Consider the following 26,216-nt stretch of genomic DNA (forward strand, 5'->3'; position numbering starts at 1 on the left):
TAAACATTTATTGTCAAATATCTGAAGTCATATCATAATTTCCCTTCATGAAAAATACTGTGCGCCATGACTTTCCCTTAGAAAAAAAGCCATAAAAGTCTATAATTTTATTTTATTGCCAAAATAGTCATCACTTTTGCCATTTTTTTGCCACAAATAATCAACCTTAGTTATTACCAACACCACCTGACAGAGGTGCTAAGTAAATTTACAGCTCAGTACTTAACACTTGTTTGAGGGCACAAACATCAGCACTACGTCAAGCATGCCCTCAGATACATAGATATATGTTCTCAACACTCTACCTAAATGTAGTTTCTTTTCACCCTAAATAGAATAAGAGAGTGGATAAATAAGTTTCTATAGAGAAGACCATAAATTTAGATTTATATGCAATGAATTATCTTGCTCTTTAATAAGTAATGTCTTTTTTTCTAAAAAAGTGTGTATCAAATATCATACTGCAGAAACACATTTCAAAAAGAAGGCCAAAATAGTAGGCAGATACACACCTACAATTGATTTTTAAATATGGGTAATTTTAAGCCCTGCTAATCTGAAACACATACACGTTAAGGCTTCCTGATACCAGCAAAAAAAAAAAAAAAAAAAAAAAAAAAAAAGAAAAGCAGTGTTTATTAAGCAGCCATAAAATAAGCTTTACATTTTTCCAATAACCTTATATTAAATACATTGATTCACACATTTATAAAAAGATTTCATGTTACTACTTTGCAAGTCTGATCTGGTGGGACCAATTTGAGTTTAACTACTTATGATGCCAAGAATGACATTTATGAAAAGAGCAGACTGGAAGCTGAATACAAAATTAAAAACGGGTCTGATACTGTAGGATACATTCATATGGAATAGACAAAGCATTGGATTAATCAGGTTCCTTGTAAAAGCCAATACAGTATATTCCCATTTATCCAAAACCATATTATCCAAACCTCCACAGCACGCATCTTATGCTAGAAGACAAGAAAGGGATTTGAATAATACATAGGTTCAGATAGAGCAGAGATCCCCCAGCCACGGGGGAAGCTACCCTGCTTCTGAAAGGTTCCTGTGGCTGCACAGGGAGCCCTTTGCAGCCCTGCTGTCATAGCCCCACTGACTCAGGTTTTGTCGACAAAAGTCAATAGGGTCGTCCGGTTGCGTGGCAAATCAGGACCTCTTTTTGACTCTGGAGGAGTCTAGCCAGTCCCACCACTCCAGCTCTGACACACATGATTCAGGAGAGGGGAGCTCCGGTAAGTGATCATTCTGCTTTAATACTGCATGGTGTGTGGAGCTAGAGCTCTCATTTACTATGTTACATGGAAAAGGAAGGATAAGGGTCAGAAATTAACAACACAGCCTGTGGGGGCCAGGAGGAAAAGTTTGTTAATGTACACTGGGATGTCCTGGGAATCCTCCATAGTGATCGCTAGGAAACTTTCCCATAGGTATTCTGCAATCCTCTGCCTAAGCAGCTTATATTGGACATAAGTGACTGACTTGTTTGTACTAAATTAGTGCAATGGCCCCATTCAGTAGTGGGGTCCCTTTGTGCTACATATTATACAAACTTTACAAGACATAGTGAAAGTTCGTGACCTTTAATTGCAAATATTATCTATTCTTAACTGAGATTTTTTAATTAATTTACACACATTTTATAAGCTCTCAATTCACTAAAGCTAAGAACTAGCCCATGCAATTTGGGCAAAAGGATATCCAGATTGGCTGCCACTCTAGGACAGTTCTTAAAGTATGGTCTGTGGAATAAAATATTTTAGATGGAGTGAAAGGGGAAGACAAATATGTGCCCTTAAACTGTAGTTCTGAAATATTTTTACACCCAAGATGTGTAAATAAATTAGAGAAGCCAACCACACATGAGCCTCACATTCATGCAATGACTAGTCCTGGGGGAAGGGGGAATTCTGCACCTCTGCGAACGCACAGAATTCATGTCCAGCGTAGATTCTATTTTCTGCACAGAAAATAGATTCTGCCCAAGAAATTCTGCAGTTCTGCCTCTCTCCCATTAGAGGCTGCTGTGGCGCCAGAACAGCCAGCAGCCAGCTACGGCCAACACAGCTCCCTGCACGTGGAACTCAGGAGCTAGTGGGGTGACAGCATTAAGCCAAGGACTGAATGGGAGGAGGGCTGCAGGGCCACACGGGGACAGGGGCAGATGTGCTCGACTGAATGGGAGAAGCTAGAAATCAATCAGGGTCAGCATGGGCAAGGCTCCCCAACTCCCTAACAATCCCTCCCTCGCCTGCAAACCCCCCCCCCCCCCCCCAAGTTCCATACTTCCCATCCACACCCAACAATCCTCTAGGTTCACTCTCCCTCGGGTCCTCCGTTACCTCCAACTTCCCCAAGCCTTTGCACTGCTTCTGAGGGGTGTGGGAAATTCATTTAAACTACAATACAGAAAGGTGTTACTCAAAGTTATGTATTAATTTGCTTAGTAAGGAATCTATTTGTCAAAAAAAAAAAAAAAATATTTCCTGAATATTTTTTTGGGGGGGTCTGTACTGTTTACAGACATACTTGCTGACAGGTATTCTGAAATAAATTTCCAAAATAATTGAAACTGGCGTGATTATATTATGTTATTTAGACAAATAAAATATGCAGAATTTTTAATTTTTTTTGCACAGAATTCCACCAGGAGTAAATGACAGATCCACCCTGCAATCATTTATTCCAGAAAAATTTGGTTCACTTCCAAACCACGGAATGGTTCAAGGCATTCTCAGAAAACCTATGTAAAAGCAATGTAACTTACCTGCAAAGTTATTCAAGACACACATTTTTCATAAGAGTGAGCTTTTCCATAAAGATTTGTAAAACAAATAGCTGTTGAATTGTCCACAGATAAAGTTATCTTTTTAGGACACTTTTTAGTACCTAGAAAGTAACATATGAGTTCAGAATAATCCTCAGCATTCCGAGATCCTTATTTCAAAAACAGTTTGGATTTCTAGAGGGAACAAGATATCCAAGTGCAAAATCCAGTGCCCATGCTTCCCACCCTAAATTAGATACACCAGTGCCTATTATGTTCAGGTTGTGAAATTAAAATCTATCCTTTTGAACATACTAAAGAGATCTCCTTTAAGTCACAGAAACCAGAAGCTTCTGTTTACTACTGTTAAAATAAACTGATAGCACTGTGTGAAAACATGAACCCTGCTGAGGTCTTCAGGTTTTAAATAAAGCCTACACTTATCTGCAAAAGCAATTTTGGCTTCCTTAACAAGGTCATAAAGACCTGGTAAGGGCAACAGGAAACATTTTCCTCTCTTCTCCCACCTAAAGCCACATCTTAAGCAAGGACCCAGTTTACTTCTGTTGCTGCCACATACAGGGGAACTTTGGAGAAATTCCTGATGAACACAAGAAGATACACCACCACTGAAGAAATCGGAAAGAATCTTCTTTAATTATGGAGGTGTTCAGCCAGTTTCTGAAACAGGAACATGTGTGCTCTCAGACAGTGAACCTATATTACAACTACAGTGAATATTAGCAACCTCTCAGTTGCCAGCAAAAAGTTGCCATTCTCTGAAAGTTGCCATTAAGTGAAAGCCTGGAGGTAGGGCCACAGCAGAGAAGGTGGTTGCAGTCCAAATGCCAGAAGAGCCCCTGACGGAGATCCAGCACTACAGGCTGAAAGAGAAGGCTGCTGGAAAGGGCTCCCAGGGCTTTCCATTGTCTCTCCCCCTGCACTCTCTGGAATGCACCCTGCTCTGGCACTGAGGAGCCAGGCGTGGCATGTCCCAGTGCTTTCTTTGCTGGCTGCAGCCTGTAAACCTGCCTGCAGCTGGGGCTTTCCACGGGGAACAGGGACACGGGGGGGGGGGGGGGGGCACAAGGCTGCACAGTTCCTCTTCTTGCAATCTCCAGGCTGCAGACTCAGAGCCAATAAATTAATTACTAGTGGAACCCCTCTTCCAAAGAAGTCGTCAATAAGCAGCATGACAATTGCTAATATCCAAATTCTATTAACATTCAAGTCAATGGGACAGAATTGGTTCTTGGGAAAATGTTGCTAATAACTGAAAGTCGTCTTTATCAGGATGGCATCCACTGTATAACCAAACATGTGAATGCAAAGTTAGAGGATCTCTCAAAAGATAGCTGGGATGGAGGTACTTATAGGTGAAATGGAGATTACAATTTAGCTATAAAGCCCCGTTGTGGTTCAGATGCTGGTCCTTGCACACAGGCTGTGTGTTTGAAAAAACTATTTGAAGGTACAGACTACTCCCCTTGTGAACTCAGGTTAAAGACAAAATAAGCTTACAGTTAGGGCCCTACCAAATTCAAGGTCCATTTTGTTCAATTTCACAATCACAGGATTTTTTAAATAGTCAATTTCCTGATTTCAGCTATTTGAATCTGAAATTTCATGGTGTTGTAATTGTAAGGGTCCTGACCCAAAAAAAGAGTTGTGGGGGCGGGTTTGCAAGGTTACTGTGTGTGCGCGCGCATGGGGGGAGGGGAGAGACTGCTACCCTTACTTCTGCACTGCTGCTGGCGTTGCCTTCAGAGCTGGGCAGCTGCAGAGTGGCGGCTGCTGCCCAGAAGCCCAGCTCTGGGGGCAGAACTGCCGCCATCTCTGCTCGGTGTCCCCGTCTGGTTCTCTTCTTTTGACCCTTTGACCACACTCCTGTCCCTGTTTTTACATTAGTTGTCCCCTGTAATTATTTGAGTTCCAGGCCCTGTGGATCCTCCCCTTAGGCTGGGGGGGGATCCTTTAGCAGTGGGCGGGCTTACGCCCGCCCACTTCCCGGAACCCAATATGTACAGTGGGATTCATAAAGGAATTTAGGTGCTTAACTCCCACTGATTTAAATGAACCTTGGTGGTTGTACAGAGAAGCTGGAAAAAGCAACCTGAAAGCATCCTACAGGTGAGGAAGAGGGAAAAAAGTCCCAAAAGCAAATACAAAGAACAAAGTGTATAATTATTTAAAAAAAAAAAAAATCAGCAGCGCAGAAGGAAGGATGGCATGGTATGGTATTGCCACGCGTACTTCTGCGCTGCTGCCTGCAGAGCTGGGCCCTCAGTCAGCAGCCGCCACTCTTCAGCTGTTCAGCTCTGAAGTCAGCACAAAAGTAAGGATGGCAATACCGCAACCCCCATAAAATAATCCTCTGATCCCCCCTGCAACTTCCTTTTGGGTCAGGACCCCCAATTTGATAAACACTGGTCTCCCCCTTGAAATCTGTATAGCATAGGGTAAAAGCACAGAGAAGACCAGATTTCACAGTCCGGGACGCGTTTTTCCATAGCCGTGAATTTGGTAGGGTCCTACTTATGGTTAAAGATATGGCCAGCGGGTTCACAACTAAACTTGTCCCCTGGCCTGAGCCTGCCCCACTTCAGACTCTCGGCGTAACTTCTTTATACTGACTGTACAAGCTATAAAGCAGAATTACACTAACTAAATTCAGAGCCTTCCACAGCCATAACTTGGGCCAGAATATTTAGATATAAACCTGTAGTTACCCAAGTTCAGAAGTAAGTCCAAGGCAACAGAGTAGGAGTTCTCAAACTATGGTCTGCAGAACACTTTCTGATAGTAATATGCACTAACAAAACAGGAAGAAAACCACAAAATAAGTAAAGAATTGTAAGGAGATATTTACAGGAAGATCACAAAAACTGGTTCACAGAATGAAGACTCTCATATGTGTGTTAACTTAGTCTTTTTGTTGGTGAACTTTATCATGTGTTACTAAAAAACAAAGGTGTTTACTAATTGCTTTTAAGAGACTAGAACTTGAATAATTGACCTGCCAAAGCCAACACTGGCATTTCCATCCAAACCCAGAGCATTTGTGAAGTATATTAAGAAAAAAAATCCTACTATGGGTCCCATGAATGAAGACATTTGTGATGGTTATGCTTTCTCTTGCAGAAATTCACTTTTTAAAAAAAGGTAATAAATACATATAACACTATTCAGTTGGAGAGTCTCTATTTGGAAATACAGGAAATGTTGGGTTTGATGCCACAAGCTCCAAGAACAGGAGGGGATTTATTAAAAGAAATAGACAGATATTTTTCTCATTATCTAGTTTATGCAACACATTTTCTCAAATCACTTATTTCTTAGACTTAGAAAAATATGGGTCCTTAAACTGAGTGCAGTTTTTAAGCCACTGTCACCATAGATAAACCCCTGACCAACACAAATTCAGGAAAAAGTAATTGAAGTTGTATTTTGACAAATTTCAAATAAAAAATAAACACATGAATGATGGAAATATTCACGTTTAAGAAAGTTTAACCAAATGAGGAAACATGAACTTAGTAAGGGCCTCATGTCTGTCCATCACAAATATGAGAGGTGGGAAAAGGGGGAGACAGAAAAATTCGCTGTCAGTAGCAAGTTTGTAAGTTAAAAAAAAAAAAATTTGTTGAGCGCCTCCTGGACAGAATCAAGCAGTGGAGGAAACTCCACAGTTAAAACACAAACACTCAGCTATAATTAAATTGGTTATCCTCATAATGAAACAAAACTGAATATTAAAAATGCAGCAACTCTCTTTAAATACACAGGAAAAAATGATTTCATATCTATGAAAGGTTCACACCGCCACAACATGCTTCAGAGGTACTGCTAGAGATACATTTTATACCTAGCAAGTACTTATTACATATTCCTTCCCATCTTCTTATGGAGTTTTGTCTTTGTTCCTAAGAGTTACAGTGCTCAATTCATTTAACAGCAAAAACTGCACAATTTTTAAGTACTTTGAATATAAAAATTTAGAGGAACCATAGTGAATATTTAATCTTTACAGAAAATAAATGCATTTAAATGTATATACAAAGAACACGTTTTTATTATGCTTACCGTATCCCATATCTGAAGTTTTATCTGTTTTCCATCAATTGTTATCATTCGAGCACCAAATTCTACACCTGAAGAGATTTTAAGAGTTACAGTGTTACTACCCAAGAGGGAAAAATCTATCCAACATGAAATTAAACAGGTGGGGTAGACTTAACTCAACTTAGTAACCATAGGAAGCAACCTTGCAGTGCACTTTTACTTTATATTATACTTTAGTTTAGTGGTTCTCAACACACAGCCCAATCAGCACACAGCTACAGCTCAGGGCCACACAGAGAGCTACATATGCAGCCCACAATGGTAAACAGGTTGAGAACCATTGCTCTAATTGCTTTCCTATATTGCTTTTAATGCTTTAAACATGCATTGCTTTTTCTAAATCTTCCAAAAGTCTTAATAAAAAGGTGTTTCCTTAGTTCACGTGGGTGAAAAACAAACAAACCACCCATGTGTCTGTTTAGGCTTACACAGGAAATTAAAGATAAACATACAACCCTACTCATTTTTGTTCTCTATACCCAAGATTGTTACTGGAATGCTCTAATTAATGTTGATTTTCATTACTTTTTCAAAATATAGATTCATACACATTTTAAATAAGCAAGGCTAAACCACAGAAATTCAAACAGTAACAAAGACAAAGTAAAAATTCTGACCATTTGTCGTTAGTACAGCAATAAAAGCATGAAGTAAATATTGCTAACACTGTATAATCGATATCTGTAAAGAATTTCATAGTTTCTCAACAGTAAATAGTTTCTTTTTTGACGGACAGGGTCAATTTCTAACTAGAGAAGTTTGTGCTTATATTACAATTTAACAGCTTGATGAATCAAAGTAAAATTGTAGAAATGTTGAGCACTAATCAAAGTATCTCAAGGCTCCCGTTAGCTTCTCCCACTATAACTGCTAAATACCCAAAATAAAAACAAAAACAACCTGGTAAAAATGAGATTAGTTTGAAAAATAAATGAATTTTACTCAAGGTTGGATTAAGTTGGCAATGTTTATTGGTGAGTGTAAGAGATTGTGAAAGTGACCATAGTCCGTGAAATACAGCTCCTTAACAGGCCAGTTTAACAAACATCATAAACTGTACCAATAGTACTAACACATCATAACAGCAAAAGATTAGCCCACCTGAGCAGCACTATTTACATGTGAAAGAGACTTGTTGATGTGCCATGTACGCTCAACAAGATGGGATCTGGGGCATTTCTTCAGTACATAAGCACAGGACTATTTCTTAACAACAGATGCTTCAACAGTTCTGGTAAATACTGTGGGAAAAGTTTTCAAACTTGGGTGTCAGATTATGCTCCTCAACTCAGGGTTAGGCCCCTAAATAGAAGTGATCTTACTTTTAAAGTTGCTGAACTCTCACTGTCATAACAAAGTCAATGGGTTCTGCAGGTACTCACTACTACTGGAAAATAAGGATTTAGTAGTTTAGTTTTAGGCACTCAATTTGAAAATTTTGGCTAGTGTCTGCAGACACGCAAGGGTGGGATTTTCAAAGGAGCTTAAGGAAGTTATACACCAAATCCCATTGAAAGTTGGAACTTTAATACCCAGGGTACATTTGAAAATCGCAGCCTAAGTCTCTTTCTATAGCAGTGATACTTAGACCTCAGTGGTTCAGGAGCCAAATTAGCAAATCAACTTTACCCGAAAGAGCCAAGTAGTGTGAAGTCGTTGTTTCATTTACTATAGTACTAGATATTAATATTTAAACAGTATGACAGTGGAAATATTTAGTTTAATAAATATATTATGCTCACAGCAAAATGACTGACCAAGTATTGCTATTTTATTAACTACAATTGGTTAACATAGTAAAAGCATGCTGGGAGAAAGTACACGTGGGTGGCATAGCCTGAGAGAATTGTGGTGGGTGGGTAGGGTACCTGGGGCAAACTCTTCCCATTCTTTCCTTTACCCATCAGGCTCTTAAGTTCTGTTCCTATCCCCCATTTTGTCCTTCTATAGGCCCAGACATTTTAACAACTCCAGATCTCACCCCCAACCCCCTCCCCCGACACCCTTCCTGTCAGCAACTGCCTTCTCCCAGGTCTCCAATGCTGGCTGCTGGTGAGGTAGGCAGAGCAGGCACTGTAGTCATCATGGGAACCGCAGCTCTTTACCATCACTCAGATGGGAACAGGAGAATCCAGCTAGCTGCAGAAATACGTGACAGGGTGGCAAATGCATGAATCTTATTCAAGATTTGACATACATGACTGCCCTGGTCTTGAAAGAGAGATGACAAGAAGTCTGCTTCCAAAGACAAGTCCTGGTTCTTTATTCAAGCAACCTACCTGGTTCCAAAACTAGGGGGAACAAAGCTGCTGCTAAGGCTGACAGTTTGAAGTACTTCAGAGACAGCTGCGTACAACGACTGGGAGGTCTGTCAAGAGACAGACCATCTTGCACTGTTCTGCTAAAAGAGGAACGGTTGTTTGTTTTGCACTTGTCCATTTTAAGTACTCCCACAGGAGAGGAGCTTCATTAATCTAAGAGAAACTATGCTAGAGAGTGGAAAGCAAAAGTGGGTACAGACTCATGTTGTCCGTCCTGTGCAAGGCTGAGCATAATTGTGGACACTACCTTAACAGGGACCTTGAAATAACCTAAATTGTAGTTAAAAGATTCTGCAATTTTATTATTGGCTGGTGCCTGTTCAAGCATAGCTTAAATAAAACTCATCTGAAGACCAGCCTTCTCCACAAGAGAAAAATTACTTCCCATACCATGCATCAGAAGTATCCATCTGCTTCACAGTGGAAAGTAAAAAATGAAAATTTGTTTCATATGAAAAAATCGAAGTCAAGTCACAGCTAATACATTCCCTCCCAACTCACTCATTTCATTTACCTCTCCCACCATCAGACACACCTCTTACACATGCAACCTCCCCATCATGTCCGTCCAGCTGCACAACCAGGCCTCAAACCTTCCCCTTCCAGGTGATAATTATATCCACAATTCAACCTTTTGCCATCAGGAAACTCTATACAATTTCTCATCTAGTAAACACAAAAGTTTTTATTTGTTGAAGTCTGCTTTGTTTTTAATCTTAATTTTATGCTCATGGCAAATGGCAGAGTGCCCTGGAGACTGAAGTCTGACCCACTGAGCAAATGCAAGCTCTGCACATCATTCTACTAATGTGCTTCAAGCCTGACCAGTTTCTATGCCCACTCAATCTATGGCCTTCCTGCAGAGGCAGCCAAGGAGGTTGCAAATTATGAATGTGGAGCACTTTTGTGATGTGAATATTTGCCCACTAAGAACTGGATTAGCATCTTATTTCACATCAGTTATGATATAGCCAGCAGACAGCAAAGATATACGATTTGTGCCACAATAAAAAAAAACAGCAATTAAGTGAAAGGATATACAACCCATAGCCAACATGTTGAGGCACCTAGCTGTCCATCACCCTTAAAAATATATCCTTATTTTTAAATACCTTTTGAATAGAATATTTAATAGAAAGAACTTACCAATAGTTAGGTCATGCACTGGTTGAAACCTTTTGTCTGTAAACTGTAACAATAAACATGATTTCCCAACACCTGAAAGAGAGAATATTTTCTTCAAGCAAATTCAAAAACTTTACTTAAGCTGCCGCAATTAAAAACTAATTTATAACTCATTTAAAACAATATACATCATTAGACAATTTATCATTAGACCCCATTTTGATATACAGGACCTGACATTTGTTTATCCAAGTCATATTATATTAGAATATAATTATATCCTTGTCTTACATATTTTTAAAAAATTCACAAGTGAGTGTCTGGAAAATGACCACAATTTTAAGATTAACAGTTAAAATAATACACTTTATCTTTCATTCTCTCATACTGTAATGTGAATGGCACTTTGCCCTCTCAGTACCCTACAAATAGTTTCTCTATCACTTCCATTTGCACTTTTACCTTTCGCTCTTCCATATCCCTTCCTTCATGCTGCTTACATATTGCCAGATACATGCCTGCTACCTTTAAAATGTGGCCAGAATAATCTGATTGACAACCTACCAAACAGAGAAAAAGCAGAGCACACCAGGAACTCCAATCCTACAGTGATTTTTCAGTGTGTCTGGGATAGCGATCCTGGCGGTGGGGGCAGAACAGAGGGAATGTAATTGAACAGCCTACATGAATGGGACGGCAAAATCACTAACACTTTTACAAGATTTTGTTGCATTATAGCAGAACAAGGCCATAAGAATGATACCACAAAGTAGAAGGTCCAGAAAAAAATGCACTTAAGTTATATAAAGACATAACTTCATCAGCAGACACAGCTGCTGCCTGCCAACAGTGTAGAACACGGACCTTTCAGCTTTCTTTTCTTTAAGTTTTACACACTTCTAGGAAATGTGGTATTTTGCTTTAGTTACATAATTCAGCTAGTTATAATCAAAAATATCAGGAGGATGTAAATAGGTAAAAACTGAGGCAAATTTAAATGCAAGAGGTATGAAGTCTCTCAGAAAGGGATAGAGGGGGACAGTTAAGTGGCAAGATTCCCTAGTTAACACTTGGTTGCAGTTTTTCATTAAATTAGTTGTCAATATTTCCAGCTGGCTAGGAACAAATATTTTTATTAATAGATTTATACAGTCATCTGAAATCCTCCAAGCATTTTGCCTGTAGGAATCACAGCAACTGTACACATCAGGGTAGAGAAAAGTAGCTTGTCTAATTAAAGTCACAGGAAGACTTTTCGTAAAGTATCCTTGTTGGAAATGAAATCCCTCTATGATGTTAATACAAGCCTAAAATGCAACAGTCTAAAGGTCTGAGTTGCTAACTATGTCGCTGATCAAGCTTTCACACAAGTCTTGTCCTTGTTCCTTTGTAGCAATGTATTCAGATTGAAAATTAATTCAGACTTAGCTAAACAAAGTGACACTATTAGGCAGTTTAAACCACAGCTTGAAAAAATCATTTATGGTAAGGGGGAAGTTTTTCCTGGAGAACATAGGAGGCTCAAGCCATCAATTTCTGCTGAATTTGGGATTTCAAATTAATAAAATTTCTAGAATTTATGGTTAAGATATCCTTCTAAATTGAATCGAATATAAAACAATGTATTTTTGTCTTCCTAAATCTGCAGACAGCTGTAGTCACTCTGCTACTGCTCAGACTTACTAAGCAGCAGGAGAATGAAACTAAAGCCTTGTTTACACTGGAAAGTTTCTGCACAGTAAAGCAGCTTTCTGCGCGGTAACTCCCAAGGTGTACACACTGCCAAGCCACTTAGTGTGCGGAAACTGCACAGTTCTGGCGCTCTAAAAAACCACCTTGAGAGGCATACAGCTTTCTGCGCCGGGGCTACAGCGTTGAGATGCTAATGTAGACACTGTGGCACTTACAGCGCTGTGATTGGCCTCTCGGAGGTATCCCACAATACCAGTTCTCACCTCTCTGGTCATCGGTTTGAATGCTACTGCCCAGCCCTCAGGTGACCAACCCTCAGCCCCACACCGTACATGCCTTTGCAAATTTGAAAGTCCCCTTCCTGTTTGCTCTGTGATTCATGCAGTGGTCTCAGCGCATCTTTCCAGGTGGCCATGCCTGCTCCACGCACCAGGCGATCCCCCACTTGGAGCAATGCCGAGCTGCTGGACCTCATCGGCATTTGGGGAGAGGAGGTCGTGCAGTCCCAGCTGCGCTCCAGCTGTAGGAATTATGATACCTATGGACAGATTTCATGATGCATGATAGAAAGGGGCCATGACTGGGACAAATTGCAGTGTAGGGTAAAAGCTGCCGGTTCTACAAAGAGCTGGATGCGATACTCGGTGGCGACCCCACCTCCACTGCGAAGGACCCTGTGGATACTTTGCTGGCTCGCGTGCCAGTTGAGAATGGATCGAGCCAGGAGGAGGAAATCTTGGACGAAGAGGAGGAAGAGGACCCAGAGGCAGAGGATGACTCGCTGGCCAAAGATGCATGCAACCAGGAGTTCTTTTCTACCCTGGAGGAGCCTAGCTACTCACAGCAGTTGTATCTTGAAAAAGTGCAAACAGGAGAGAAGGCCCCTAGTAAGTGGATCTGATTTTGTGAATTGCTGAAGCAAGTTGTTGGGGATAGGAGCGTTGCAGAAAGCAGGCTTGTATCCCACCGCATGCACAGTCTGAGTGGCAGAACAGACTGTTGATAGACTCCCTCACTTCATGGGAATCTCCAGAAAACTCCTGCAGAGATAATGGGCAATCCACTGCCACAGATTCCTAGGCAGTACTGCTTTGTTTCTTGCCCCATTAATAGTAACTTTCCCGCGTCACTGTGCCATCACGGAGGGACGGATGGGAGAACAGTTGCTGTACACAAGAGAGCCGCATAGGTGCCAGGGCGGAAGCCGGAGACTTGGAGAAGACCCTCCCCTTGATTCCCTGCTCACCCTCAGCAGTGAGATATCTTCCATAATGATCACCTCCTGTGGAAAGTGTGTTAACAGGAATGATTATTAGGCCCCCCCCTACAGTGCTGGCTCTCCCCAAGAGCCACGTGCCCAGTGTACAGCAGGGTACAGGAAGAGTGATTTACACTGACCCTGCAACTACTCACCATTTTGGGGGTTTTGTGGCTCATGTGTGCTTGCCTGGGGTCAGCCAGTTAGTGACAGGTGTGAGAGTACTGGCTGTGTTTTAAAGCACTAAATCAGTGTTGTCTGTGTTGCAAACAATATTGCTTCTGTAAAATGTTGCATTTAAATTTCACAGAGATGATCTTGGGAGCCCAGCCTCCCTCTTTGTTATCGGCGGCAGAATGGCTGTGCAGAATTAGAAAGCGGCCAAGAAGAACTAAGGAGGACTTTCTCCGTGAGGTTATGATGCACTCTGCCACCAAGAAAAAGGACACTTAAGAGCGCCACGTGGACACGCTTCAGCCGAGAAGTGTGCTGCTTACCAGGAGCTAGGATTCACGATTTGACGGAGAGACTGCTGAGACTCATCAAGCCCTCGGATTGCTACCCCTTCCTGCTTCTCCACGTGGGCAACAATGATACTGCCAAGAATAACCTTGAGCAGATCACTGCAGACTACATGGCTCAGGGAAGAAGGATAAAGGAGTTTGAGGGGCAAGTGGTGTTCTCGTCCATCCTCCCTGTGGAAGGAAAAGGCCTGGGTAGAGACTGTCGAATCGTGGAAGTCAACAAATGGCTACGCAGATGGTGTTGGAAAGAAGGCTTTGGATTCTTTGACCACAGGATGGTGTTCCAAGAAGGAGTGCTAGGCAGAGACGAGCGCCACCTAACGAAGAGAGGGAAGAGGATCTTCGCAAGCAGGCTGGCTAACCTAGTGAGGAGGACTTTAAACTAAGTTCACCGGGAGAAGGAGACCAAAGCCCTAACGTAAGTGGGATACTGGGAGGAAGCACGAGCAGGAGAGCGCAAGAGGGGAGGACTCCTGACTCAGACTGAGGAAGTGGGATGATCAGCGAGTTATCTTAAGCGCCTATACACAAATACAAGAAGTCTGGGAAACAAGCAGGAAGAACTAGAAGTCCTGGCACATTCAAGGAACTATGATGTGATTGGAATAACAGAGACTTGGTGGGATAACTCCCATGACTGGAGTACTGGCATGGATGGATATAAACTGTTCAGGAAGGACAGGCAGGGCAGAAAAGGTGGGGGACTTGCATTGTATGTAAGAGAGCAGTATGACTGCTCAGAGCTCTGGTATGAAACTGCAGAAAAACCTGAGTGTCTCTGGATTAAGTTTAGAAGTGTGAGCAACAAGGGTGATGTTGTGGTGGGAGTCTGCTATAGACCACCAGACCAGGGGGGTGAGGTGGACGAGGCTTTCTTCCGGCAACTAACAGAAGTTACTAGATCAGAGGCTTGATCTCTGCTGGTAGAGCAATACAGTGGTGCACAGACACTCCAGGAAGTTTTTGGAAAATGTAGGGGACAATTTCCTGGTGCAAGTGCTGGAGGAACCAACTAGGGGAAGAGCTCTTCTTGACCTGCTGCTCACAAACAGCGAAGAATTAGTAGGGGAAGCAAAAGTGGACGGGAACCTGGGAGGCAGTGACCATGAGATGGTCAAGTTCAGGATCCTGACACAAGGAAGAAAGGAGAGCAGCAGAATATGGACCCTGGACTTCAGAAAAGCAGACTTTGACTCCCTCAGGGAACCGATAGGCAGGATCCCCTGGGAGAATAGCATGAGGGGAAAAAGAGTCCAGGAGAACTGGCTGTATTTTAAAGAATCCTTATTGAGGTTGCAGGAACAAACCATCCCGATGTGTAGAAAGAATAGTAAATATGGCAGGCGACCAGCTTGGCTTAACAGTGAAATCCTTGCTGATCTTAAACACAAAAAAGAAGCTTACAAGAAGTGGAAGACTGGACAAATGACCAGGGAGGAGGAGTATAAAAATATTGCTCAGGCATGCAGAAGTGAAATCAGGAAGACCAAAGCACACTTGGAGTTGCAGCTGGCAAGAGATGTTAAGAGTAATAAAAAGGGTTGCTTCAGGTATGTTAGCAACAAGAAGAAAGTCAAGGAAAGTGTGGGCCCCCTTACTGAATGAGGGAGGGATGTGGAAAAAGCTAAGGTACTCAATGATTTTTTTGCCTCTGTCTTCACGAACAAGGTCAGCTCTCACACTGCTGCACTGGGCAGCACAGCATGGGGAAAAAGGTGACCAGCCCTATGCGGAGAAAGAAGTGGTTCAGGACTATTTAGAAAAGCTGGACAAGCACAAGTCCATGGGGCCGGATGCGCTGCATCCGAGGGTGCTAAAGGAGTTAGCAGACGTGATTGCAGAGCCATTACCATTATCTTTGAAAACTCATAGTGATTGGGGGAGGTCCCGGATGACTGGAAAAAAGCTAATGTAGTGCCCATCTTTAAAAAAGGGAAGGAGGAGGATCCGGGGAACTACAGGCCAGTCAACCTCACCTCAGGCCCTGGAAAAATCATGGAGCGGGTCCTCAAGAAATCAATTCTGAAGCACTCAGAGGAGAGGAAAGTGATCAGGAACAGTCAGCATGGATTCACCAAGGGAAAGTCATGCCTGACTAACCTAATTGCCTTCTATGACAAGATAACTGGCTCTGTGGATGAGGGAAAAGCAGTGGACGTGTTATTCCTTGACTTTAGCAATGCTTTTGTTAGTGTCTCCCACAGTATTCTTGCCAGCAAGTTAAAGAAGTATGGGCTGGATGAATGGACTAGAAGGTGGATAGAAAGTTTGCTAAATCATCAAGCTCAACGGGTAGTGATCAATGGCTCCATGTCTAGTTGGCAGCCGGTATCAAGCGGAGTACCCCAAGGGTCGGTCCTGGGGCCGGTTTTGTTCAATATCTTCATTAATGATCTGGAGAATGGCACCCTCAGCAAGTTTGCAGATGACACTAAACTGGGAGGAGTGGTAGATATGCTGGAGGGTAGAGATAGGATACAGAGGGAACTAGACAAATTAGAGGACTGGGCCAAAAGAAATCTGACAAGGTTCAACAAGGACAAGTGCAGAGTCCTGCACTTAAGACGGAAGAATCCCATGCACTGCTACAGACTAGGGACCGAATGGCTAGGCAGCAGTTCTGCAGAAAAGGACCTAGGGGTTACAGTGGATGAGAAGCTGGATATGAGTCAACAGTGTGCCCTTGTTGCCAAGAAGACTAATGGCATTTTGGGCTGTATAAGTAGGGGCATTGCCAGCAGATCAAGGAATGTGATCATTCCTCTCTATTCTGCATTGGTGAGGCCTCATCTGGAGTCCTGTGTCCAGTTTTGGGCCCCACACTACAAGAAGGATGTGGAAAAAATTGGAAAGAGTCCAGCAGAGGGCAACAAAAATGATTAGGAGGCTGGAGCACATGACTTATGAGGAGAGGCTGAGGGAACTGGGATTGTTTAGTCTGCAGAAGAGAAGAACGAGGGGGGATTTGATAGCTGCTTTCAAAGGGGGTTCCAAAGAGGATGGATCTAGACTGTTCTCAGTGGTACCAGATGACAGAACAAGGAGTATCGGTCTCAAGTTGCAGTGGGGGAGGTTCAGGTTGGATATTAGGAAAAACTTTTTCACTAGGAGGCTGGTGTAGCACTGGAATGGGTTACCTAGGGAGGTGATCGAATCTCCTTCCTTAGAGGTTTTTAAGGTCAGGCTTGACAAAGCCCTGGCTGGGACGATTTAGTTGGGGATTGGTCCTGCTTTGAGCAGGGGGTTGGACTAGATGACCTCCTGAGGTCCCTTCCAACCCTGATATTCTATGATACTAGCTCTTCAAACCGAGCAGCTCCACATCTGCCCTCCCCTGCAGCTGCTGTCGCAAAACTCTTTCCCCTGCACCTCAAACACACCGCCAACACACTATTATTAACCTCCTGGCTCCACTCTCTACCAACAGCATTCCACTTCTCCCTCCTCACAGTCCAGCACTGTAGCCTCCCACTACCCACTGCACTCAACACCCATCCCTCTGTAGTTTGGCCCTGCTGAAGTACAGCACCCACTGCATTGTACTCCAAAGGAGAAGGTTGGGTATGAACCCTGGACATACACAAATCTGTAGCCATCCCGGGACCCCTCCTCCTCAGACCTTCCCTTTCCCCATTCCCCTCATTGCTGATCATTTTTTTCATTTAACTCTCTCCTCTGGTTGTTGTCTTTTAATACAAGAATTGCGTTTGTTTGAAAACAATCTTTATTCTATTAAGTGAAAGCAAAAAGAACACTGCAAAGCAACATAGATTCATAGACTCTAGGACTGGAAGGGACCTCGAGAGGTCATCGAGTCCAGTCCCCTGCCCGCATGGCAGGACCAAATACTGTCTAGACCATCCCTGATAGACATTTATCTAACCTATTCTTAAATATCTCCAGAGATGGAGATTCCACAACTTCCCTAGGCAATTTATTCCAGTGTTTAACCACCCTGACAGTTAGGAACTTTTTCCTAATGTCCAGCCTAGACCTTCCTTGCTGCAGGTTAAGCCCACTGCTTCTTGTTCTATCCTTAGAGGCTAAGGTGAACAAGTTTTCTCCCTCCTCCTTATGACACCTTTTTAGATACCTACACCCTACAAACAATCACAAGAGTGAAATGCCTGCAAGGAAATTATTTAAAAACACCATAATATAAGCTCAAACTAAACACATACCCCAAATTAAAATTAATTAAAAAAAACAGTAAGAACAGCAAAAAATGCAATCATAGCTAAACAGCAGAGTAAACAAGGCGATTAAAGGCAAAAAGGTATCCTTTAAAAATTTGAAATCAAATACTACCGAGGAAAATAGAAAGGAACAAACTCTGGCGAGTCAAGCATAAAAGTATAATTAGGCAGGCCAAAGAAGAATTTGAGGAGCAAATAGCTAAAGACACAAACTAAAAACAAAAACAAAAAAACTTTTGAAGTACACCAGAAGCAGAAAGCCTGCCAAACAATCAGTGGGGGAACTGGACGATAAAGGTGCTAACGGAGAACTTAAGGAAGACAAGGCCATTGAGAAACTAAATGAAATCTTTGCATCAGTCTTCATTGCAGAGTATGTGAGGGAGATTCCCATACCTGAACCATTCTTTTTGAGTGACAATCCTGAGGAACTGTCCCAAATTGAGGTGTCAATAAAGGAAATTTTGCAACAAAATGATTAAACAGTAATGAGTCACCAGGACCAGATAGTATCCACCCAAGAGTTCTGAAGGAACTCAAATGTGAAATCACAGAACTACCAACTATGTTATATAACCTATTGTTTAAATCAGCCCCTGTACCAGATGACCAGCAGACAACTAATGTAATTCCTGTTTTTAAAAAAGGCTCCAGAGGCCATTCTGGCAACCACAGGCCAGTAGGCCTAACTTCAGTAACAAGCAAATTAGCTGAAACTATAGTACACAACAGAATTATCAGACACATAGATTAACATGATATGTTGGGGAAGAGTCAACATGGCTTTTGTAAAGGGAAATCATGCCTCACCAATCTATTAGAATTCTTTGAGAGTGTCAACAGGTGTGATTCAATTGATATAATGTACCTGGACTTCCAGAAAACCTGTCATAAGGTCCCACACCAAAAGTTCTTAAGCAAAGTAAGCAGTCATGGGACAAGACAGAAGGTCCTCTCATGGATCAGTAACTGGTTTAAAGAGAGGGTAGGAACAAATGGCCAGTTTTCAAACTACGAAGTGATAAATGAGATCTATATTGGGACCAGTGCTGTTCAACATGTTCATAAATGATCTGGAAAAAGAGTAAACAGTGCAGATGACACTAACTTATTCAAGATCATTAAGTCCAAAGCTGACTGCGAATAATTACAAAAGAATTTCACAAAACTGGGTGACTGGGCAACAAAATGGCAGATGAAATTCAGTGTTGATAAGTGCAAAGTAGTGCACACTGGAAAACAATCCAAACTATACATACAAAATGATGGGTTCTAAATTAGCTGCTACCACTCAAGAAAGATCTTGGAGTCATCATGGATAGTTCTCTGAGAACATCTGCTCAATATCCAGCGGCAGTCAAAAAAACTAACAATATTAGGAACCATTAGAAAAGAGAAACTAAGGCCTGGTCTACACTACGACTTTAATTCGGATTTATCAGCTTTAATTCGAATTAACCCTGTAACCGTCCACACAACGACGCCATTTAATTCGATGTAAAGGGCCCTTTAAATCGATTTCTGTACTCCACCCCAACGAGCGGAGTAGCGCCAAAATCGATTTTAGCAATTCGAATTAGGGTTAGTGTGGCCGCAATTCGATGGTATTGGCCTCCGGGAGCTATCCCACAGTGCATCATTGTGACCGCTCTGGACAGCAATCCGAACTCGGATGCACTGGCCAGGTAGACAGGAAAAGCCCCGCGAACATTTGAACTTCATTTCCTGTTTGCCCAGCATGGAGAGCACAGGTGACCACAGATACCTCATCAGCACAGGTAACCATGCAGGCTGATAATCGAAAAAGAGCACCAGCATGGACCGTGAGGGAGGTACTGGATCTGATCGCTGTATGGGGAGAGGATTCAGTGCTTGCAGAACTTCGTTCTAAAAGACGAAATGCAAAAACTTTTGAAAAAATTTCCAAGGGCATGATGGAGAGAGGCCACAATAGGGACTCTGAGCAGTGCCGCGTGAAGGTCAAGGAGCTCAGACAAGCCTATCAAAAAACAAAGGAGGCAAACGGTCGCTCCGGGTCAGAGCCGCGGACATGCCGCTACTACGCCGAGCTGCATGCAATTCTAGGGGGGGCTGCCACCACTACCCCACCTTTGTTCGTGGATTCTGGGTCGGGGATAGTCTCGACGCCTGAGGATTCTGCCGATGGGGTAGAGGAGGAGGAGGAGGAGGATGAGCTTGCAGAGAGCACACAGCACTCCATTCTCCCCAACAGCCAGGATCTTTTTCTCACCCTGACTGAAGTACCCTCCCAAGCCTCCCAAGCCAGTACCCAAGACTCTGACCCCATGGAAGGGACCTCAGGTGAGTTTACCTTTTAAAATATAAAACTTGTTTTAAAAGCAAACGGTTTTTAATGATTACTTTGCCTGACTTTGCATTCGCGGTCAGTTCAGCTACTGGAAAAGTCTGTAGCTACTGGAAAAGTCTGTTAACGTGTCTGGGGATGGAGCGGAAATCCTCCAGGGACATCTCCATGAAGCTCTCCTGGAGGTACTCCGAAAGCCTTGCCAGAAGGTTTCTGGGCAGTGCATCCTTATTCCCTCCTCCATGGTAGGACACTTGACCACGCCATGCTTGCAGCAAGTAATCTGGTATCATTGCCTGACAAAGCCTAGCAGCGTATGGTCCCGGTGTTTGCTGGCATTCAAGCAACATCCGTTCTTTATCTTGTTGTGTAATCCTCAGGAGAGTGATATCACTCCTGGTAACCTGGTTGAAATACGGGAACTTAATTAAGGGGACAGAGGTGGCCGTTCCTACTGGGCTGTTTGCCTGTGGCGGAAAATAAATCCTTCCCTGCAGTTAGCCAAGCGCAGATGGGAAATTGGCCCTGAAGTTTTCCGCGTTTGGCTAGCAGGGTTCTTCCCTGTTACCAGCCACGCGGTGGGGGGAGGGTACCGTGATCATCCCAGAGAATTCATGGCGAGGGGGGGCGGCGGCGGCGGGGGGGGGGTAGTTTGGTGCCTGCAGGGATCTTCCCTGATACCAGCCATGCGGTGGGGGGAGGGGTACCGTGATCATCCCAGAGAATTCATGGCGGGGGGGGGGTTAGTTTGTTTTCTGGTGCTGCTGAATGTTAACAGAAAAACCGCAGCACTCTACTTGCCTGAAGGGGCCCAGACAAGCCCCCCCACACTGCCCCCCCCCCAACTGGCTGAGATTGGCCAGGCTTCTGCAGCACTCTACAGGCTATGCTTGGTATGTGGGAAAGGAGGGTGCAGAAGCTGTAAAACAATGGCTTACCATGGCCGCATGCAAGCCGAATTCTGTTGCCCAGACCTGTGATCTCTAGCAGCAAAGCCACAAGCACTCAGCATTAAGAGGCAAAATGCGACCTTGCACAGAAATCACATGTGCTATGTAATGTGAACAGTGTTGGTCACCGTGAAAGAGTATAAGCATTGTTCTGCAAAATGTAGCTTTTAAAACAATTCTCTCTTTTTTCCCCTCCCTACAGCAGCTGCAAATTCCTCAAGCCTCCCTCCTCCATCCCGAAGGTTATCACAGATAAGGCGTCGTAAGAAGAAGACGCGGGAGGACATGTTTTCTGAAATTATGCAATCCAGCAGGAGTGACAGAGCTCATCTGAATGAGTGGAAGGAAACAGTTTCAAAGTATAGGAAAGAAGTCAGTGAACGTGAGGAGAGGAGGGACCAACGTGAGGAGAGGAGGGACCAACGTGAGGAGAGGAGAGACGATCGAGATGAGAGATGGCGGCAGGAAGACCAGAGGATGAAGGATGCAATGCTGGGGCTGCTCCGGCGTCTGGTGGAGGTTCAGGAACGGCTGCTGGAAAACAGACTGCCGCTTCAGCCCCTGTTCCACCCTCCCCCCTCCCCATGTTCCGTATCCTCCTCACCCAGACGTGTAAGAACGCGGGGGGGGAGGCTCCGTACACCTTCCCATTCCACCCCAGTAGACAGCCCAAGCAAAAGGCTGTCATTTTTTTAACCTTTTCTTTGTGGCTTTTTCCTTCCCAGCAATCCTCCTCCCAAATACCACCCGGATTCCCTCCCTCTTTTTCTAATCTATTAATAAAGAATAAATGATTTTTAAATGATAGTGACTTTATTTGGTTTGAAAGAAAGCTGGGGGAAGGGGCAGGGTGGGTTCCTTACAGAAAATCAGTCAGTAAAGGGGGAGGGTTTTCATGAAGGAGAAACAAACAGATATTTCACACGGTAGCCTGGCCAGCCATGAAACTGGTTTTCAAAGCTTCTCTGATGCACAGCGCTTCATGGTGTGATCTTCTAATCGCCCTGGTGTCTGGCTGCGCGTAATCAGCAGCCAGGCGATTTGCCTCAGCCTCCCACCCCGCCATAAAGGTCTCCCCCTTACTTTCACAGAGATTGTGGAGCACACAGCAAGCAGAAATAACAATGGGGAGATTTCTTTGGCTGAGGTCAGAGCGAGTCAATAATGAACGCCAGCGACCTTTTAAACGGCCAAATGCACATTCTACCACCATTCTGCACTTGCTTAGCCTGTAGTTAAACAGCTCCTGACTCCTGTCCAGGCTGCCTGTGTATGGCTTCATAAGCCATGGCATTAAGGGGTAGGCTGGGTCCCCAAGAATAACTATGGGCATTTCAACATCCCCAACGGTTATTTTCTGGTCCGGAAAGTAAGTCCCTTGCTGCAGCCCTTTAAACAGAGTAGTGTTCCTGAAGACGCGAGCGTCATGAACCCTTCCCGCCCAGCCCGCGTTGATGTTGGTGAAACGTCCTTTGTGATCCACAAGTGCTTGCAGCACCATTGAAAAGTACCCCTTGCGGTTTATGTACTCGGTGGCTTGGTGCTCCGGTGCCAAGATAGGGATATGGGTTCCGTCTAGTGCCCCACCACAGTTAGGGAATCCCATTGCAGCAAAACCATCCACTATAGCCTGCACATTTCCCAGAGTCACTAACTTTCGTAGCAGCACCTGAGTGATTGCTTTGGCTACTTGCATCACAGCAGCCCCCACCGTAGATTTGCCCACTCCAAATTGATTCCCGACTGACCGGTAGCTGTCTGGCGTTGCAAGCTTCCACAGGGCTATCGCCACGCGCTTCTCAACTGTGAGGGCTGCTCTCATCTTGGTATTCTGGCATTTCAGGGCAGGGGAAAGCAAGTCACAAAGTTCCATGAAAGTGCCCTTACGCATGCGAAAGTTCCGCAGCCACTGGGAATCGTCCCAGACCTGCAACACTATGCGGTCCCACCAGTCTGTGCTTGTTTCCCTTGCCCAGAATCGGCGTTCCATGGATAGAATCTGCCCCATTAACAACATGATCTCCAAAGCACCGGGGCCTGTGGTTTCACTGAATTCTGTGTCCGTGTCCATGTCCTCATCATGCTTGTCGCTGCGCTGCCGCCGCCGCTGCCTCCTCGCCTCGTTTTTCTGGTCCTGGCTGAGCATAAACTCCACAAGAACGCGCGAGGTGTTTGCAATATTCATGAGTGCTGTCTTGACCTCAGCGGGCTCCATGCTTGCCGTGGTATGGAGTCTGCAGTGTTCACCCACCCAGGAAAAAAGGCGCGAAAATGGTTGTCTGCCGTCCGTTGCTTTCATGCAGGGAGGGAGGGAGGGAGGGAGTGAGGCTGTACCCAGAACCACCTGCGACGATGTTTTTTGTCCCATCAGGCACTGGGATCTTAACCCACAATCCCAATGGGCGCAGGAGACTGCGGGAACTATGGGATAGCTATGGAATTGCTACCCACAGTGCAACGGTGCAGAAATCGACGCTAGCCCCGGTACTTGGACGCACACCACCGAATTACTGTGCTAGTGTGGCCGCACTCATTTCGACTTTATACAACCTGTTTCTCAAATCCGAATTATCTAAATTCGGATTAATCCCGTAGTGTAGACATACCCTAAGATAGAAAATATCAGAATGCCATGCCTTGAATGTAACCTAAACATTGCAGCATTACAGACGCTCCCCGACTTACGCAAGCGTTCCGTTCCGGAACACTTTGCGTAAGTCGGGAACGTATACCCGACAATTACGCACACAAAAAAAAGCTTAGGGAACTTATTCCGTAAGTGCGGATTTGTGTAAATCGGATTTGCGTAACCCGGGGAGTGTTTGTAATCTATCCCATAAAGACAAGAATGTGAAACTACTAGTGTGCGTTTTTATTGTCAAACTGATTGAAAGGCAAAACACCAACAGCATAAATAGTGAAAAGTAAATGAGTTTTCAATATAGTCATTCCATTATAATAACAGGAAATTTTAGAGGTGACGTATCCTCCCCCCCATTCCATGTGTTTCTCTGAAGTATAAAGACAACATGAAAGGTTGGTGGAAGGAGGGGGCCCTACTTGTTTTGTTGGAAGACTTGGAGTCATCGTTTGTTCTGCCACCTCAACTAAAAGGGCAAGTGTGCTGAATCTTCAGCCAAATCTTCCTTTTTAACCATATTAGTCAATCAATCAAGTGATAAAAAAATAAAAAAACAAAATGTTAAAGTCTGACTAAAAATCTCTTTCCCTCAACTGCTCAGTTTCCACTCTTGGCTCTTGTGGAGACATCTGACTAGCTCTTCAGTCAGAGTATTCTAGACTACACTGTACCTAAATCTACAATGTAAAACAAGCAGAAAACACTTAAAAGACAACCTTTTAGGTGTCTGCCCTTTTTTGTTTATGATGTATATCAGTGGTGGGCAACCTGCTGTGGCCGCAAGACAGTTTGTTTACATTGTCCATCCACAGGTACGGCTGCCTGCAGCTCCCAGTGGCTGCTGTTCGCTGTTCCCCGCCAACGGTATAATATGGTATTTTTGGTACAGAGGGGGTGGGGGGCTTCCTGCAGCCAGAGGAGGTTTCTGGAGTTGATCTGACCCAGCCCAGCTGCTCTGTGCAGGGGAGGGGAAACTCCATTTCTGACATCCTCGTCCTCCTCCTCCCCTTCTCCCCCCAGCTGGAACTAATGTCCCTGGGCAGCTGAGGCATCCACAGAACCCCCTTCCTTCCCTCCCCCACAGTGACTTATCTCTCCCCTACCTGTGCTGCTTGGCAGGGGTGAATGAGCACTGTTGCAGCTTCTCTTTGCTTCCCCACAGAAACCATTTTTCTGCAGGGAAGCAAAGAGCATCTATGAGGGGCGGGGCAGAGTTTCTGCACAAGCACAGTGGTGCAGAATTCCCCAGGAGTAACAATACCATCAACTCTATGGAAAGGACACTGGACAAGTGGAAATCCACTGAAATGAAGCATTTCTTCTCTAAAGATATACAAGTAATTCTCTTCTCTCAAGAAAATAAACCAATTTCAGTGGATTCCTCATTCTCAAGATTGAAGTCTATGCTATGTTAATAATTACTTTGCTACAGTAATGCCTAGATGCCCCAGCTTAGATCAGGCCCCATTATGCTAGGCTCTATTCAGATGCAGAGTAAAAAACAGTTGCTACCCCGTAGATGGACAAGACAAAAGATGGGGAAAAACGTATATTTATAGATAGGAAACAGACACAGAGATTTGAGTGACATATCCAAGGTTGACACACTGAGTCTGTAGCAGAGCCAGGAACTGAACACAGATCTCCTGAGTCCCAGCCCAGAGTCTTAACTACAAGACATCCCTTCCTCTCATTATTAGCATTTATGTTAGTAAGTGACACACATAATGAGGGATCACTTACATTTTCAATTGCTTATAATTTTTTAAAAAAAAGTCAAAGTTTGAACAAAAGTAGAGTAAAAATATACCATATTCTATAGATAGATACATACTTTTTTTTGGGGGGGGGGGGGGGAGGAGAGGGGAACAGCTATAGTGACTTGGCAATTTGAAAAAAAACTGAATTTGTATAAGACTGTCTATGGGGCATATATGCCTTTCTGTAGTCCGGGAAAAGTTAACTGTGATTTTTGAAAATCATAAAGGTTTTTACGAAGGATGATGCACATACTCACTAGATAAGTGGTGGGCAACCTGCAGCCCATCAGGGTAATCTCACTGAGGGCCGCGAGACATTTTGCTGACGTTGACTGTCCGCAGACACAGCCCCCCATGGCAGGTACGTGCTGGCCGCTGCTTCCCGCATCTCCTATTGGCCAAGAATGGCAAACCGTGGCCACTGGGAGCTGCAGGGAGACGTGCCAGCGGATGGTCAACACCAGCAAAATGTCTCGAAGCCCACCACAGGTTGCTCACCACTGCACTAGATTT

General features: G+C 43.9%; 1 protein-coding gene across 1 annotated transcript in view; it reads right to left on the minus strand.

Moving 5' to 3' along the window:
- Nucleotides 1-26,216, minus strand: part of RAB2A (RAB2A, member RAS oncogene family) — a 90,978-nt gene that overhangs the window by 54,909 nt on the left and 9,853 nt on the right. The window contains exons 2-3 of the mRNA XM_054017827.1: nucleotides 10,378-10,449; nucleotides 6,872-6,939 (exon numbers count right to left, since the gene is read on the minus strand). Coding sequence (XP_053873802.1) covers nucleotides 6,872-6,939; nucleotides 10,378-10,449 — 140 coding nt within the window. The remainder of the gene's footprint in view (nucleotides 1-6,871; nucleotides 6,940-10,377; nucleotides 10,450-26,216) is intronic.

This window comes from Malaclemys terrapin, chromosome 2 (genome assembly GCF_027887155.1).
Source record: "Malaclemys terrapin pileata isolate rMalTer1 chromosome 2, rMalTer1.hap1, whole genome shotgun sequence".
Classification (NCBI taxonomy): Eukaryota; Metazoa; Chordata; order Testudines; family Emydidae; genus Malaclemys; species Malaclemys terrapin.